General features: G+C 45.1%; 1 protein-coding gene across 1 annotated transcript in view; it reads left to right on the forward strand.

Moving 5' to 3' along the window:
- Positions 1-19,035, forward strand: part of LOC141110464 (upstream stimulatory factor 2-like) — a gene marked incomplete in the record, with an annotated part of 42,777 nt that overhangs the window by 22,112 nt on the left and 1,630 nt on the right. Inside the window, 8 exon segments of the mRNA XM_073601818.1 lie at positions 6,524-6,567; positions 8,109-8,224; positions 9,084-9,203; positions 11,174-11,327; positions 12,719-12,806; positions 17,210-17,268; positions 17,352-17,446; positions 17,548-17,680. Coding sequence (XP_073457919.1) covers positions 6,524-6,567; positions 8,109-8,224; positions 9,084-9,203; positions 11,174-11,327; positions 12,719-12,806; positions 17,210-17,268; positions 17,352-17,446; positions 17,548-17,664 — 793 coding nt within the window.

A 19,035-nucleotide genomic window follows, 5' to 3' on the forward strand; every position in this document is an offset into this window, starting at 1 on the left:
GAGATGAGTTCATCGTTGCTGCTTCTAATTTCCCTGTCCAGTCACAGGCTGGGGGTGGGACTAGGATGACATGGGCTCAGGGGAAGGGGGTTAAATGAGACTAATCACCAGATGGAAGACATCTAGTTGAAGAAAAAAAAAATACTGGGGTGAAGTTACTAAAACTGGAGAGTGTAGCCAGCTGTGCCTGGTAGCCAATCAGCTTCTATCTTCAGCTTATTCAGTCAGGCTGGGCGAATTTGGATGCAGGTTTTCACTGCATCCAATTTGCGTGACTGGAGCCGGTTCACACAGCTTCGGGGGGGGGGGGGGGGGGGGCGACGGTCCGCATTGAGGCTCCTGTGCGTCTTCTGGTCCAATTTATGTGCAAATTCAGGCCTGATTCTCATCTGAATAGGTGAACAGGGACACACCGGACCCCCTGCTGTGATCCGCGGCTGCAGCATATGTGAACAGAGCCTTAGGCTTTGACAATAAAACGTGGAAGCTGATTGGTTTCTATGCAGAACGGCACCAGATTTTTCACTCTACCAGTTTTAGTAAATCGATCCCATTGCGTACTAAATCTCTAGATTAAAGGTGAATATTGCTGCAAAATCTGGTTTTATTTTATCTTTTTAAACAGCCTATTAATATCTATCTTGTTGTTTTGGCTGGAGTTCTGCTTTTCATATCCCAGAGCAGAATGTTTTTGTTCACTTTTATGAAGTAAGGTCTGTCAGCCGTTGCTTAGGAGAGGATCGGCCGTGGAATGGTTAATCTGCATGCGCAGGCTAATTTATATGCAAGGAGGGCGCCGCTCATTAATTGGGAAGCTGACAGCAGCTAGAATTAGAAGTGAAACGGCTTCAAAGGCTCGGTATGAGGGCAATTACTGGGAGCAGGCACCTGTACGTCTCTGCGTGATGTCTGCCCGGCACAACCAATAACCGTACGTCTCGTGATATCAGCCGGGGGAATCCCCGCCGATACTCCGCTCACTACCTCACCGCTATAGGTCTGTACAATTACACAGAGATCTGAGGGATTCATTAGCCTCCCTAAATTGCAGTCAATGGTTCACATGCCATTGCCCACCTTCATTACACCTCCCGCCTATCAAAATTACATATGCAGGTTATATTATAGAGTATATTATAAGTAGAGTATTCCACAAATATATTGTTTTAGGTATATACTTTAACCCCTTCAATACCAGGCATTTTCACCCCCTTCCTGCCCAAGCCAATTTTCAGTTTTCAGCGCTGTCGCAATTTGAATGACAATTGCGCGGTCATGCAACACTGTACCCAAATGAAATTTTTATCATTCTTTCCCCACAAATAGAGCTTTCTTTTGGTGGTATTTGATCACCTCTTCGGTTTTTATTTTTTGCGCTATAAACAAAAGAAGAGCGACAAGTTTAAAAAAAAACACAATATTTTTTACTATACTAAATATCCCTTTTTTTTTTTTAAACCCATTTTTTCCTCAGTTTAGGCCGATATGTGTGTATATGTGTGTGTGTGTATAGATAGATAGATAGATAGATATGTATATTTTTGGTAAAACAAAATCACAATAATATATTCATTGGTTTGAACAAAAGTTATAGTGTCTACAAAATAGGGGATAGTTTTATGGCATTTTTATTATTTTTTTTTTTTTACTAGTAATGGCGGCGATCTGTGATTTTTTTTTATTTATTTTTTTTATCGTGACTGTGACATTGCGGCGGTCATATCGGACACTTTTGACACCATTTTGGGACCATTGTCATTTATACAGCGATCAGTGCTATACTAATGCATTAATTACTGTATAAACTAGCAAGGGAAGGGGTTAACACTAGGGGGCGATCAAGGGGCTAACTGTTACCTAGGGAGTGATTCTAACTGTAGGGGGAGGGGACTCACAAGGGGAGGAGACCGATCGGTGTTCCTCTGTACTGGGAACACACCATCGGTCTTCTCTCACCTGACAGGACGTGGATCTGTGTGTTTTATACACACAGATCCACGGTCCTGCTCTGTTAACGGGCAATCGCGGGTGCCAGGCTGGACAACGCGGCCACCGGGCACGCGCATTGGCTCCCAAGTAAAGCGGCGGGGGTGCGCGCCTCCCAGACGGCCGGGAAGCCCAGGACGTCATACGACTCCTGCCCATGATGGGAGATCCCTCCTGCGGACGTCATATGATAATGGGCGGGATGGGAAGTGGTTAAAAAAAAAAAAATATGGAGATTTACTAAACCTGGTGCACACAGAATCTGGTGCAGCTGTGGATATTAACCAGCTTCTGTGTTTTATTGGTTTTTTTTTTTTTTACTCTATAAACAAAAATGTAAAAGTCAGCAGCCTGGTCCAGGTGCCAGCATCTTAACTGTGGGTAAGCCGATTCCTTGCGGCTTCACAGCTGGCTGCCTGCTGCACATGTGTGAGCCGCACTGCGCCCCATCAATGGTCCCGCAGTCTCCTGGGACTAGGGTTGCCACCTCCTCCCTTTAAACCTGAACACATAGTAATTACACAGGTTCTGAGGCTAATGTAATGCAGATAAGGCAGCGATTGAATTTAATTACCACCTTAATCAGCCACAGAACCTGTGTGAATAATATGTGTTTGGGTTTAAAGGGATGAGGTGGCAACCCTACCAGGGACCCTGTGACATGTCCCAAGAGACTGCGGGGGAGGGGGGGCAAACTATCACTTATATCGCCGCAGCGATCTGACCAGAAGTGGGAGCGGGTACTTTTCAAAATCAGATATCCACCCCCTCCAAAAAAAAAAAAAAATACATTCTAATTATGGAAAAGAAAAGGGGAGAGAGAAAAAAAGAAATGGAACTTCCCCTTTTGGGAGAATTTCTGCATTTATTTAATCGGGTATCTATTTACTCGGCGTAACATCATCTTTCACATTGTGCAAAAAAATCGGGGCAACTATTGTGGTGTTTTTTTGTTTTTTTTTTTCCCCAATTCATTAAAGTGTTTGGCGGTTCTAAGTAATTTTCTAGCAAAAAATACTGATTTTAAAAAGGCCTGGTCAGCAAGTGGTTAAGCCCACTCCTCCGGTCACATGGTCCAGCCCCTCTGTGTCAGGCAGCTGTAGGATATAGGTGGGAGTGCGGACAGACGAGGGTATGGATGACGTCATCGCTCCAGGCTTTACCAGCTGTTGGTCAAACGCTCTCTCCTCTCCCCTGCAGCCACTTTAAGGGAGGGGCCTACAGGAGCCTGCGATCCTCTGAGGAAAAAAAAAAAAAAGTAAATGCACGTTTTTTAATTTTAAATTTTTTTTACCTGCAGAAACTTGTGCGTTTTTTTTTTTTTTTTTAAAGGGGAGCGTATCCTTTTATACTCTGATAGCGTGCCAAGTACCAGCTTTAAAGGTCTTTCCGCCGCACTTATCCAGTTTTCCTTTTTTATTGGATTGCATCAGGTTTTCTTTAAGATCGATCTGACTTGATGTTCTCATGTTTGGAATTTTCCTAGCGTTTGTGGATTGCTGTGTTGTGTCAGTGGTGAAGAACGCACAATATTCATCCCACTGAAAGACAATATTTTATCGCAGTCTACCGCTGCATCCTTCCTGTGAGTTCTTCTGTCTGGTTATGTCACTTTTTTTTTTTTGGCAGCAGAAAATGAAATCTCTTTAAAACAAAGTGTGAAGCTGAGTCATGTAATATGTTCCACAACACGCCAAAATATTCTGGAAGAAACACCCACCGTACAATAATATTTAGACACGGGAGGGTTTCCATAATCAGAAGCCAGTGTGGTGAGATAGAGAACAAGCCGATCAGAGGCAAGGTGAAAAAAAGGCCTCAGATATTCAGTCGTTCTCTGGGTCAGAATTGTGATGTTTGGGGCTCATTCGCACAGGCGGCAAAAATGCAGCATACGGGGTTCAGTGTCGTATGCGTCTGCTGAGATCGTCCAGCGGTGCCCTGACCCTGCGTTCACACTATTGCGAACACAGGCATTGCATTGTGAATCACATGCGATGTCTGTGCAATGCGAATTCAGCCATACAGTTGTATGCCTGAACTCGCATTGGATTTGCACGAAAAAGGTGCAGGAACTTTTTTTTTTTTTTTTTTTCCCCCGCACTGGAATTGGATTGTATGGGTGTTTACACCCATGCGATCCGATTCCTGTCTGAATTGACAGTTCGCACTGCGATCTGTGAACTGATCTGGAGATGTCATTAACTTTGTATCGACACCCGCAGCGGTTCACAGAGGGAAGTGTGAACTGCCTGCGAGGGAGATGCGATGCGGGAACCGGCACTGGAAATGCGCTGTTTCCCACATCGCAATAGTGTGAATCCGGGCTCAGTGTACTGAATAGGGCGCTGGCATTGTAATGCTTTGAGCTGCTGTTTTCTGCAGCTTGAAAGCATCAAATGCCTGGCTTCTATAACCCGCAGCTTTGTTGCTTCTCTACAATGCCAATCGCTGGCTCTGCTTTTTACTTTTATGTTCCTGTTGGCCCAAAAGGCCACCATAATGGAGGGCCAATGGCAGCGGACAGGCTTTGCTGAATGGCTCCTGCTGCTGTCAGTCAAATCCTGTGATGAGGGAGGCGGGGCCAAGCCACCCTGTCTGTGTCTATGGACGAAGGAAGCGTGACTCAGGATTTCGACTGCAGGTGTGCCAGAGTAAGAAGCTCCTTCCTTTGGTGGCCCACTAAGCCTGGATTCACACTTATGCGTTGTGGGACACTGCATGGGATTCGCACAGAAATTGCATTGCGTTCCTATGCACATCCCATGCAATGTCTGTGCGGTGCGATTTGATCCATACATTTTGTATGGCTCACATTGCATCCCCACCAAAATGTTGTAGGCCCCCTTTTTTATTAATTTATTTTTATGCACCTGCATCACATGAGTGTTCACACCCATGCGATCTGATTCTGGCAATGGCATTGCGTTTTGCAAACTATTTTGCGATGTCGTTAATTTAACATTGCCACCCACAGCAGATCGCATAGATGCCGTGTGATTGCAATGCGGTGCAGGAAACGCAGGATTTGCTGTTTTTTCCCGCATCCCATCAGTGTGAACCAGAGCTGAGAGGAGGAGGGGCACGGGCGGGGAACCCCAAAAGGAGGATTTCCAGACCACTGTGTGCAATTCTATTGCTCATAGCAGGTAAGTATAACATGTTTGTTTACAAAAAAAAAATAATTATACTTTACAGCCACTTAACCATTTCCCGCCCGGCCTATAGCAGAATGATGGCGGGGCGGTGGTATCCTGACTGGGCGTTATATGACGTCCAGCAGGATAACAGCCGCCACCGCACGCCCATCGTGGGGATCGGTGGTGCGGGGTGTCAGTCTGACACACAGCTACTCCGATCTCGGTAAAGAGCCTCCGGCGGAGGCTCTTTACCATGTGATCAGCCATGTCCAATCACGGCTAATCACGATGTAAACAGAAAGAGCTGTTGATCGGCTTTTCCTCACTCGCATCTGACAGACGCAAGTAGAGGAGAGCCGATCGGCGGCTCTCCTGACGGGGGTCTGTGCTGATTGTTTATCAGCGCAGCCCCCCCTCGGATGCCTGCACTAGATCACCAGGGAAGCCCCCAACATGTGGATGGCCAGGTACGTACCCCATGGCCATCCACATATACAAAAATATGCCAAATATATGCCAATCGGTGCCCACAAATGGGCACTGACTGGCAACATTATGCAGCAGATCAGACAAGTGATGCCCAGCAATGCCACCCATCAGTGCCCATCCATGCCTATCAGTGACCATCAGTGCCACCCATAAGTACCCATCAGTGCCACCTCATTGATGCCACCTCATCTGTGCCCATTGGTGCTGCTTTATCAGTGCCCGTCAGTGCAGCCATATCAGTGCCCGTCATTGAAGGAAAAAACCTATTTACAAATTATTTTAACAGAAACAAAGAAAAACTTTATTTTTTCTATTTATTGCGCAAAAAATAAAAATCGCAGAGGTGAACAAATGCCACCAAAATAAATCTCTATTTGTGGGAACATAATGATAAAAAATGTGTTTGGGTATAGTGTTGTATGACCACGCAATTGTCATTCAAATTGCAACAGCGCTGAAAGCTAAAAATTTGGCCTGGGCAGGAAGGTGTATAAGTACCTGGTATTGAAGTGGTTAAAAAAAAAAGGGCAGTCTGTCATCATAGTATAAATAGAGTAAAAATAAACCCACGGTCAAAAAAAGATATAGAAATGACAACCCGACAACAACCACATTCATAGAAATGAAGACAGATTGGGATTATCTTCTTTTTTTATAACTGACCGCTCCTCCTCAGCATCCCCGGGGCTTTCTGAAGCTGCTCTTCATATATTCTGGCCGTTTCACGTGAGCCCATAGACACGCTTTCATCAGTTAGGACTTCCCAATGAGGTTGCTAAAAGGATTTTCAGAAAGTCTACAAATGTAAAAGACTTTCCCACTTAGAAACCACTAAAGCACATTGGTGACAGTCTTCATGTGCAGATTTGTATATTAAATCCTATCATTTTCTTCTTTTTATTTTGCAGTCATGATAAACAGGACACAGATGAAGTTGTAGAGTTACATGACGGTAAGTCTTTGAGGGATTACAGTTGCTTATTGAACATACTTTCCTGGTTGATGACAAAAATAAGTATAACTTAAATTACACAGAGAAGATATGATCCTGTTTTATTATTCTCCCCCCAAGACTAGCCAACAGCCAGAGCTTTGTTATGTGAGCAGTTCTGCAGCAGCTGTGGGGTCCCTCACTTTATAATTTTTATGTTGATTTGTAGCTGGCTGAAATACATGTGCAGTTATATAGACTGCTGGTGTGACCGATATTAGCAGCTGCATTGATGTACATGAGTAGCCAGTAATGCTGGTGATATTGAATACAGGTAAGATTGCTGCATGTCTGTGCTATGAATCTCTAGAGCAGCCCTTCTCAATTTTTTTTTAACAAGAAGAAATCCTTTAAATATGTTTTAGGTCTTTAGCGTGGTGATCAGTGTGAAGAATGCCTCCTACATTGGTGACCAATGGGAAGAATGTTACTTACATTGGTGACCAATGGGAAGAATGTTACTTACATTGGTGGTCAGTGGAAAGAATGTCCCTTACATTGGTGACCAATAGGAAGAATGTCCCTTACATTGGTGACCAATAGGAAGAATGTCCCTTACATTGGTGACCAATAGGAAGAATGTCCCTTACATTGGTGACCAATAGGAAGAATGTATCTTACATTGGTGACCAATAGGAAGAATGTCCCTTACATTGGTGACCAATAGGAAGAATGTCCCTTACATTGGTGACCAATAGGAAGAATGTCCCTTACATTGGTGACCAATAGGAAGAATGTCCCTTACATTGGTGGTCAGTAGAAAGAATGCTCCTTACATTGGTGGTCAGTGGGAAAAATGCTCCTTACAATGGTAACCAATAGGAAGAATGTCCCTTACATTGGTGGTCAGTGGGAAGAATGTCCCTTACATTGGTGATCAGTGGGAAGAATGTCTCTTACATTGGTGGTCAATGGGAAGAATGTCCCTTACATTGGTGATCAGTGGGAAGAATGATCCTTACATTGGTGGTCAGTGGGAAGAATGATCCTTACATTGGTGATCAGTGAGAAGAATGTCCCTTACATTGGTGGTCAGTGGGAAGAACGTTCCTTACATTGGTGGTCAGTGGGAAAAATGCTCCTTACATTGGTAACCAATAGGAAGAATGTCCCTTACATGGGTAGTTAGTGAGATGAATGCCCTCCATACATAGGTGGACAAAAAAGGTGGGAAAAATGCCCCCCTCTACAGATAGCTAAAAAGATCATTGGTGTCGTGCTTATGCCTTTGAAAGTCAAAAATTGCTTATTGCTCAAGGAACCCCCAGCAACCTCTGGAGGAACCCCCAGGTTTCCACAGAACCTTGGTTGAAAGAGACTGATCTAGACACATCCCTCCCCATTGGCTGCTATTTATTAGCAGCATAAGCACTCTGAGGGATTGGGAAGCTGATGCAGAATTACTTGGGTGACCTAGTCTTGATACAGGAATTGGGTAGCTATTCAGGCATACATGTAGGCAGTCATCTATGAGTAACGCACAGCATGTTGTTTGTCTACAGGTGATGAGACGAGTGCTGATGAGCATACCGCGGTGGCCATTGCTACCGTCCAGCAAGCAGCCTTCGCAGACCACAACATTCAGTATCAGTTCCGCACAGAAAACAATGGAGGTCAGGTATGTAGATTACGCTACCATGAAAAAAATGGAGGTCCACATCACTTGTTCTGCTAGTGGTTTTCAAGTTGTGAGGTGGCCCTCACCTACCAGCCAGTTGTGTTGGTCACCAATTACTTACCCATAGCAATTTGGTGCCAGCTCCGAGGACACCTGCATTCTCTTGGTTTTAGAAATCTGTACACTAAAGTCTGCCTCCAGCACAGTGGTCTGAGCATCTTATAGGAATGTAAGGACTACATTTAAAGAGGAGTTCCACCCAGGGGGTCCAGTAAAAAAAAAAAAAAATTAAAAGTCAGCAGCTACAAATACTGCAGCTGCTGACTTTTAATTGGACACTTACCTGTCCCAGGGTCCAGCGATGCGGGGGATCGAAGCCCCGCTCATCTCCCCCTCCGTTCAGCGGCGCCGGCATTGCAACTGTGGGCGCCGGGCTGTGGTTTCACAGCCTGGCACCCACTGCGCATGCGCGAGCGGCGCTGCGCGCCGTGATTGGCCGCTCAGTCACCTGGGACCTGTAATGGGTCCAAGATGATTGACAGGAGGGAGGGAGCAGAGCGGAGCCCTTCCTGTGCCGAGGGGGAAGTGATGTCACCAGCCCAGGCACTGGGGCAGACTACGAGTGACCCCCTAGCAACAGGCATTTGGCGGTAAGTTAAAAAAACATTTGGATATTTTTTGTTTTTTGTTTTTTTTTTAAGGATTTTTCATGTATTTTTGTTTTTTTGGGTGGAACCCCACTTTAAGTTCTAGATTGGCAGTTTGTGATTGTGGCTGTACAGTATATCGTTCTTCTGTTCAGTTTTTGCTCTTGCTGGTAACATTTTTGATTTATGGTGCATTTTCTTGTCTTCTCCAGGTGACATACAGAGTAGTCCAGGTGACAGATGGTCAGCTGGATGGTCAGGGTGATACGACTGGAGCAGTGAGTGTGGTTTCTACTGCAGCCTTTTCTGGCGCCCCACAAGCTGTAGCACAGGTGAGAGTCGCACATGCAGTGCTAGCGGTGTGTACGCAACCTCTACTAATCTCCAGCCCTCCCTGCAGTCTTGCACAGTTGTACCAGCTCCTCTTCTGTGCTGAAAACAGCTTACTTTGATTTTACTGCACACTGTGACCTTCACACAGTGTTCATTTGAAATCTGCAGATTTCAGATAGAGCCCACCTCATGTAGCCCTCTCCCCTCTAGTCTTCCTTTCCCTGGCCCATCTTTGTTCTTTGGATTTCAGTTCTTTCTTTCATTCATAGAGGCTCAGCATCACATGTGGGTGTTGCATGCAAATCCTCCAGACTGGCATTTACCTATCAAGGCATTTTGATATTTGCATAACTCCTCTAAAGAGCCAGCCAAATGCTTGCACTAGAGCTGAAGACTTTGAAGAGGAGTACTGAGGCAAGGGTGCTGTGATGTTTTCAGGAATCTATATACAGCCCTTTGCCAGTTCCTCCCACCAACCATGATCTGCCTGCGTTTCATAGAGCAGCACAAAGACTCAGTGACGATAACACTGGGTATTTGTTATAAGCTTACCTGTAGGTAAAAATGAAAAAAACGGTTTACTACAACTTTAAGCCTTAAATAAAGAGCGCCCGTCTTTTCACTAAATAACTCTAAAGACACACAGCTCCTTGTGCAGACTCAAAAAAAAAAAAAAAGACCACATTTTTCCGTGCCTATTCTCCTCCACTGCTTTCCTAGAGTTTTTTGCTACGCAAATATTGTTCTATATAGCAGCCTATCACTGCTCAGATGTGGTGGCTGCATTCGTTTTTACTTTTCAGGTTAGGAACACGTTTTGCAACTACAAAATACCTGTTGATCTTGCCAGAAATGCAGTGTTTGTCTTTTCCTGTAAGTTGAATTGAAGGCACAAACAATGATTACTAATCCCTCTGTCATGTAATGTAGATGACAAGAGAAAATCATGTCTGAAGTCCAGCCTATGTGACAACTATGGCTTTCCCCAATACATACAGTGTATTAAGTGAGTCTAGGCACTACACGACACGAAATGTGTTATTTGGACCACTACCATGTGAAAATAAGGGGAATAAAAGCCTGAAAAAAGGAAATGAATATAACCACCACATCGAAGGATCTGCAATATTTGATGTTTTTGGTTTGGGGTTTAGCTAGAGCTGCACGATTCTGGCTAAAATGAGAATCAACATTTTTTTTTTTTTGCTTAGAAGATAGATCACAATTCTCACGGCGTAACATCATCTTTCACATTAAACAAAAAAATTGGGCTAACTTTACTGTTTCGTTTTTTCTTTTATTCATTGAAGTGTGTATTTCCCAAAAAATTGTGTTTGAAAGACCACTGTGCAAATACTGTGTGACATAAAATATTGCAACAATCGCCATTTTATTCCCTAGGGTCTCTGCTAAAATAATATATATAATGTTTGGGGGTTCCAAGTAATTTTCTAGCAAAAAAAAAATCTGATTTTAACTGTAAGAAACAAGTGTCAGAAAAAAGGTTTAGACTTTTAAGTGGTTGAACCTTCCTGCATTAGTTTTATCCCTTTTGATATAAGATGGAAGAGTTACAATGTTGTTAAAAACTTGGCCAACTGCCAGAGTGAGCAGAGAACTCTCTATACTTGTTACATGAAAGAATCAGGAAACTCTGCAATACAGATCGTCAGGGGGGTTGAATCGAGGTTGCGATCTTTTAACGATTAATTGTGCAGCTCTAGGTTTAGCTAGGCTTTAGTTTGTATGGAGGCTGATTGTTCAGGTAAATCAATAGCATGGGACAGAGACTGAAGTGCAGGGGAACGGGTAAGGATATCCTTCCCCCTGCCTTGTGGAAAACAACTTTGCCGAGTCATTCTTTAAAGGCATCCCATATGCTTTGTTTTACAAACCTGTATAGATTTAGGGCTCTATATCGAATAGTTTGCAGGAAGATAACGTATTATTTTATCTCTGCCTGTCACAGGCCGTCATCCAGAACCCTTTCAGTAATGGCGGAAGTCCTTCAACAGATGCCGTCAGTGGGGAGACGCGGTTTGCGTACTTCCCGGCTTCCAACGTGGGCGACACCACTGCAGTATCTGTACAGACAACTGAGCAACAACTGGCCCAGGGTGGAGGTAAGGGGAACCTATTTGTCAGATCTTCTGCTCTCCAATTGGAATTTAAACATGACTTTAAAGCCCAGCTCCGGGCAAATAAAGTTTTCCCTTGGTGTGGGGCTGTGCCTGCACTTTAAGGGTTAACTGTCCTTTTTTTTTTTTATCTAGGAGATTGGAGAAGGGAGATATACTCCTCCTTGCACAAGACCAGTCCCTGCCGCTCCTGATCCCCCTCCTCGGGCACAGCCCCATTGCATGAGAACCTTTTTTTTTGCTGCCCAGAGTTGAGCTTTAATCTTTCTTGTGCATTTAAGTGAAGCTTTGGTTTTTCTTACCGCATGGGAAAGATTTTTTTTTTTTTCTTTTCAACATTTCTTGGGCTAGACTGCCCCAAACTGATATTGGACATATGGGTGGACTGAATCACCTGCTGGCCTTTTCATAGTTCTTGTGTACATCAGCAGTGCGATTTTTCCCTATCTGGGTCACTGCTGCATGATATAAAATGAAGGATAGAAGATGAATTGAGATTTCCTTGCAGTGACCCTAGCAGGTCAGTGGGGATGGGATGCTCTGTGCAAAGTGATCCCATCAGAACCTTCCTAAGGGGCATTAGAAATGCTTAGAGTGTCAGTAAACCCAAATAATAAAAATATAGAATATGTTCCTAAAGAGCCTTTATTTCCTCCTTCGTTATGCATTATTTACCTGGTGATCCTGCCAGCGGCCTTATTTTCCTGGATCATCATAACAGCTGGTTTCACATTGTACTGTCCAGCACTTCCTCTGTGAGTGTACAGGACTCCACACCGATGTACGGTGTTCTGTACACTATAATAGTCTGCCTATGATTTTTTTTTTTTTTTTTTAAGGCAGCCAAGCCCCCCTTGGCCTGCCCCTAGCTGCAGATTGACAGCGGCTTCCTTAGGGAGGATCCTTGTCAAAACAGAAGTCTACAAAGCAGCGCCTCCAACTTAGATGGGGAGGAGAAGAGACCAAGCAGTCACATGACCACTTAAAGGAAAACAAGATTGTTAAAGCTTCTTTTTAAAAACCTAAACTACAGGGAATGCTTAGGCAATGTGTAAGTGATGCCTTCAGGCGTTTCCTATAGTTTCACTTTACATCCACTTGAATTTCTGATTTGCAGCACCTGATACTGTGTGTGCTATTCAGTCCGAAATATGACTTTATTCCATTAAAAGTCAGGGGACAATCCAAAAACACATTTAAGAGGTCCAAGCGCCCTTTTTATCAGGGCTTGATTGACAACAATGTGAATAGACTAGAAGTGAGGTGGACCTTTTTTTACTAAATTTTTTTTTCTTTCCAGTGTGATTGCAAGCACAGACCTTGTCAGCAGCTGGTTTGACGGCAACCAATTAACAATTTTATGTCTACCTTTTTAGGTCAATTTTACGTCATGATGACCCCTCAAGATGTGATTCCCGCTGGAACACAGAGGACTATAGCGCCGCGCACTCATCCCTACTCTCCGTACGTACCAATAACTGTTTCAGCTCTGATATGTTCCTGTACAATACAACTACTTAATTTCTGGCAGGTTCAACTCCCCCATGGCCAACTTTTTTTTTTTTTTTTTTCTTTTTTTTTTTGCAAAATCTTTTTTATGAAATTTTTCATTAGCATACAAAATTAGCCCATGCAGGGGCCAAACCTTGCCCACGCAGGGGCAGTTGGCCAACACTGTTTTTAATTGTGACGATATGTCTACCAGTTGTAGTGTTTTTTTTTTTTATTGTTTTTTTGTTTTTTGTTTTTTTTATACCTTCAGCCCTGGTGCCCAGCCTGAGGCCTTTTGGCACTTATTGTAAAGCCCTAGGGACTCCTGCTTACCTGAGGCAGTTGAGGAAAACTATTCTTTAGACAGGACGTGGGTAAATGGTTGATTTGTTTTCGCTCTTCTTTCTGTGCTGTCCACAACTCTGCCCATAAGTCATTTTTAACCACTTCCCATCCATATGACATCATATGACGTCGTCTGATTGAAGTGGTGCCACCTGCAGGCACCATCCCGATATGATGTTCAGCTGGCGATTCCTTCTTTACCGGAAGTGATGGAGTGGCTGAACAGCCACTCCATCACTTCTGCAAGCTGCTCCTCCCACCGCCTTTCCTAGGCTTTGCCGTCCGATCTTGGAGCCTGGTGAGCAACGTAACGGCAGCACTACACAGAGAGAGAGGAACTGACGACCTTCCCTCCCTCTCTGTGAGCCCGGAAACCAGAAGCAACAAGGATTTCGGCTCTTTGTTTACCTAGCCATTAGGGGCCAGGAAAGCATCTGATTAGACCAATTTGTGCATTGGAGCCCAGAGGTCAAATTTGTCAATAAAGTTGATAAAAAAAAGAATAAAGGATTAAAGAGACCGTTAAAACAAACAAAAAAAAAAGTTTGGAATAAAATAATAAAAAAATTGAAAGCGCCCCCTCCCCCCGTGCTTGCGTGTACACTCAAACACACAAGTCCCACATACATATGTAAACAGTGATCTCCCCACGCATGTGAGGTATCGCCACGACCCTTAGAGTGAGAGCAAACATTATAGCACCAGACTGCCTATGTAACTCCTAAAGTTGGTAACCTGTAAAGGCTTTTAAAGCACCACTAATGGAGATTTTTAGGTACCGTAGTGTGGCACCGTTCCACGGGAGAACGCAATTTTAAAGCTTAATATGTTAGGTATCTATTTACTCAGAGTAACTTTATCTTTTATATTTTAACAAAAAATAGGTAGTTTATATATTTTTTGTGTGCAATAAAATTCCATACAGTTTATTATTATTATTATTTAAGGTACTTGTATAGCGCCGTCAATTTACGCAGTGCTTTACATATACATTGTACATTCACATTGGTCCCTACCCTTAAGGAGCTTACAATCTAAGGTCCCTAAACTCACATTCATATACTAGGGCCAATTTAGACAGAAGCCAATTAACCTTCCAGCATGTCTTTGGAGTGTGGGAGGAAACTGGAGTACCCGGAGGAAACCCACACAGGCACAGGGAGCACATGCAAACTCCAGACAGGTAGTGTCGTGGTTGGGATTCCAACCAGCCACCCTTTTTACTGCTAGTCGAGACATCACTGCGCCACCCGTATTTTTTCTAAACAAATTGCACATTGCACAAATACTGTGTGACATAACAAATTGCAACACCCACCATTTTTTTTTTCTCTAGGGTCTCTGCTAAAAAAAAAAAAAATAATAATAATAATATATACATTTTTTTTTTTTTTTTTTTTTTTTTTTTTTTACAGCAGAGAACCCAGAGAAAAAAAAAATATATATATATATATTATGTTTGGGGGTTCTAAGCAAAAAAAAAAATGTTTTTACATGTAGAAAGAGAAATGTCAAAATTTGACTGGGTAGGAAACACAAATGTGGAAGCTTTTGATTTGTAAAGGGGCTGTAATAATCGTGATCTCTAGCAGTCTCATGTAAAGTTTATCCTCTCCATGACTGCTTCTTAAAACGTATCCCCAGTATCCAACATCTACTGTATTCTATTTGCAGCTTTTTAGTGATGTCCAGGGCCATGCCTGTGTTTTGCGTACATTGACCAATACTCGCCTAGAGTCTGGTTTTAAAGCTGAACTCCAGTGAACGGTCCTTTGTGCCAAGCGGTTCCGCCAGTGTTGTGATCTAAGCACCTCTGCACAAAAAAAAAAGCTAAAGCTAAAGTTGAGCTTTAACAATCATTCTTTATCTCTATAGTTCTTTCAGGACAGAAAGTTGTAGTTTCTGGAACGATGATGTGTTAGGTGTGCCTTTTGTTGCTGTCCATAATATGAAAGCTGTGTACTATTTTTTTTGTTCCTTCCTAACAAAGGACACAAGCTTTCTGTTTCCTGGTAACAAAAATAATGGGTCCATCGTTTTTATTTTTATTTTTTCCACTGACTACTTGACCATCTCCTACAATTATCATGTGGCCAGGAACTGCACTGGTTGGGTGCTGGCCATCGGTGATGTGACCACATGCCTCAAGTGAACGTTTGGATTTTTAGTTGGCGTGGATCATCATGGGCAGTCTTGAAGTGGTTAATATGTATGGAGTCATGAAGAGAATAAAATAATAAAAAATAAAAAAATAAATATCCAAAAACTTTTAGCCACTTGCTGTCCGGGGCAATTTTTTAAATTTTTTCACTTCAAATAATTTTTTGCTAGAAAACGAGATTCAAGATGCCAAGATTTAAAATCTTGCATGCCCATGAAATGAGAACAAACTACGGTACCTAAAATTGTCCATAGGTGACTCTTTTAAAAGCTGTTAGGGCCCTTTCACACTGGGGCGGTTTGCAGGCGCTATTGCGCTAATAATAGCGCCTGCAAACCGATCCGAAACAGCCGCTGCTTTGTCTCCAGTGTGAAGGCCCCCGAGGGCTTTTCACACTGGAGCGGTGCGCTGGCAGGACGGGAAAAAAAAAAAGTCCTGCCAGCAGCATCTTTGGAGCGGGGAAGGAGCGGTGTATTCAACCGCCCCGCTAGCAGCCGAATACCGACGGTAAAGCACCGCTAACAATAGCAGCACTTTACCGCCGCCTCCGCCCCAGTGTGAAAGGGGCCTTAGTCTAAAGGTTATCTATCAGTTTGGAGTTAAAGTGGTTCTTAAATAAGGAGGATTTTTATCCTCATGCATTCTGTGCTTGAAGATAAACAACCTTCTGTGTGCAGCAGCCGCCCCCAATACTTACCTGAGCCCCATCTCGATCCAGCGATGTCACAGGAGAGACTCAGCTGTCCGGGACTCTCATTCATGATTGGCTCCCGCTGCTGTCGATCAAAGTCAGTGAGCAAATGAGGAGAGAGGGGGGCAGGGGCCAAGCCGCGGCTCCATTTTTGAATGGACGCACAGAGCAGCAGCTTGGGTGCCCCCAAGGCAATCGGCTTGTTCTGGGGACAGGAGGGAGGGGTCCAAGAAGAAGAGGATCTAGGCTGCTCTGTGGAAAACCACTGCACAGAGCAGGTAAGTATAACATCTTTGTTTTTAAACAAAAGAAAACATGACTAATATCACTTTAATCATGAATTATGGACCAAGAATTATTGCTCTCACGCTAACGTTAGCGGGGATACCTCACATGGCGCAGTCACCATTTGCATATGAATGTCGGAACTACGCACGCATTGCACGTATGCATTAGCTGCTTCCCTGACTACCAGCCAGGGAATGACTGTTCTAAAAATTGACCATGTTCCTCATTCTCCTGCGGGAAGCGCCTCTACCGTTTACTGTGATCCCGGAGGGGTAGGAGCGGAAAAGTCTGGGAACCACCGCAGGCAGGAGGGGTGGGGTCCAGCCCAGCTGTAAAGTGATCATGTGACTGTAAAGTCGTCTGGATCAATTTTACATGTCAGCTGATCACCTGCTGAAAAAGCCTTGCAGTGATTTTGCAACTTTTAGGTTAATTGAAGCCAGCCATAGACAGCAACTAACCAAATTTCAGTCCATTTATGGGCTGGCTGGTTGTACCGAAGTTGATCCATTAATTTACTTCATTGCAACCAGCCTGTCAGATTGTTTTAATGCAATTGTTGCTGGCAGCTATAGCTGCCTGCAGTGATCGTTGTGTTCTGCTGTGGTGGGGAAGGTTCCTTGCACTGTGGGAGGGATTCTTCCATTAACACTGACTGTGTTGATGGGGGAATTGAGCAATTTTCTTTCCTTCCACCTGCGGTGGAAGGAAAGAAAATTGCATAATATATGACCTGCTTTAGGCGCAGAGTCTGTATCAGTGGTCACAGCTTTACATTCCTGTTCTTGTGGCATTGTGCTGCTGTTTTTTCACACAGTCTAATCTAATCTTCATGTATCTTATCTAGAATAAAAGTAGTCGGTTCATTTTTGTCTGTTTGTTCCTTATCAGGAAGATGGATGGAAACAGAACTCCACGTGATGAGCGGCGTCGAGCGCAACACAATGAAGGTAAATGGTTGGCTGTGACATTGCTGGATAATATCTTATGACTTTTCTCTGAGGAATTCGATTCTGACTGTTCTTCCCCACAGTGGAGAGAAGGCGAAGAGACAAGATTAACAATTGGATTGTCCAGCTGTCCAAAATCATTCCAGATTGCAACACAGAGACCAGCAAAACGGGAGCAGTAAGACCTGTTATTTTATAATATCAGTTTTACACACCTGCTTGTTTTGATAAACCCATCTAATCTCAGTAACTAAATACTCATCCTAATTCCATTTCCAGCAAAGTAAAGGCGGGATTCTCTCCAAAGCCTGTGACTACATCCGTGACCTGCGCCAGACTGGCCAGCGTATGCAGGAAACATATAAGGAAGTGGAGAGGGCTGCAGATGGACAATGAGCTGTTACGTCAGCAGGTCAGTAAAACCCAGTGTGGGCAGTAGACAATTTGGGGTTGAGCTCAGTTTTTTTTTAATGAGTTGGTACATATTCAGGATGTAGGCACCTTTTTGTCCGAGTCACTGTAGGCTTTTCGTTGTTTGACTTTGGGTCCGGTGTAAGCTTACCTTACAGATTATGTCTCAGCAAAATCGCTCTCTTCTCTCTCTCCGCGCTCTCTTCTCTCTCTCCGCGCTCTCTCTCCGCGCTCTCTCTCTCCGCGCTCTCTCTCTCCGCGCGCGCTCTCTCTCTCCGCGCGCGCTCTCTCTCTCCGCGCTCGCTCTCTCTCCGCGCGCTCGCTCTCTCTCCGCGCTCGCTCTCTCTCCGCGCTCGCTCTCTCCCCGCGTCCTCTCTCTCTCTCCCGCGCTCTCTCCCGCGCTCTCTCTCCCCGCGCTCTCTCTCCCGCGCTCTCTCTCTCCGCGCTCTCTCTCTCCGCGCTCTCTCTCTCCGCGCTCTCTCTCTCCGCGCTCTCTCTCCGCGCTCTCTCTCTCCGCGCTCTCTCTCCGCGCTCTCTCTCTCCCCGCTCTCTCTCTCCCCGCTCTCTCTCCCCGCTCTCTCTCTCCCGCTCTCTCTCTCCCCGCTCTCTCTCTCCCCGCTCTCTCTCTCCCCGCTCTCTCTCTCCCGCTCTCTCTCTCCCGCTCTCTCTCTCCCGCCGCTCTCTCTCTCTCTCTCCCGCTCTCTCTCTCTCTCTCCCCGCTCTCTCTCTCCCCGCTCTCTCTCTCTCTCCCCGCTCTCTCTCTCTCTCCCGCTCTCTCTCTCCCCGCTCTCTCTCTCTCCCGCGCTCTCTCTCTCTCTCCCGCTCTCTCTCTCTCTCTCCCCGCTCTCTCTCTCTCTCCCCGCTCTCTCTCTCTCTCGCTCCCGCTCTCTCTCTCGCTCCCGCTCTCTCTCTCTCTCGCTCCCCGCTCTCTCTCTCTCGCTCCCCGCTCTCTCTCTCTCGCTCCCGTCCTCGCTCCCGCTCTCTCTCTCGCTCGCTCTCCCCGCTCTCTCTCTCTCGCTCCCCGCTCGCTCGCTCTCTCTCGCTCCCCGCTCGCTCGCTCTCTCTCGCTCCCCGCTCGCTCGCTCTCTCTCGCTCCCCGCTCTCTCTCTCTCTCGCTCCCCGCTCTCCTCTCTCTCCCCCCTCTCTCTCTCTCCCCCCGCTCTCTCTCTCTCTCTCTCTCCCCCCGCTCGCTCTCTCTCTCTCTCGCCCCCGCTCGCTCTCTCTCTCTCTCCCCCGCTCGCTCTCTCTCTCTCTCCCCCCGCTCGCTCTCTCTCTCTCTCTCCCCCCGCTCTCTCTCTCTCTCTCCCCCCGCTCGCTCTCTCTCTCTCCCCCCGCTCGCTCTCTCTCTCTCCCCCC

The sequence above is a fragment of the Aquarana catesbeiana genome, linkage group LG10 (genome assembly GCF_042186555.1).
Source record: "Aquarana catesbeiana isolate 2022-GZ linkage group LG10, ASM4218655v1, whole genome shotgun sequence".
Classification (NCBI taxonomy): Eukaryota; Metazoa; Chordata; class Amphibia; order Anura; family Ranidae; genus Aquarana; species Aquarana catesbeiana.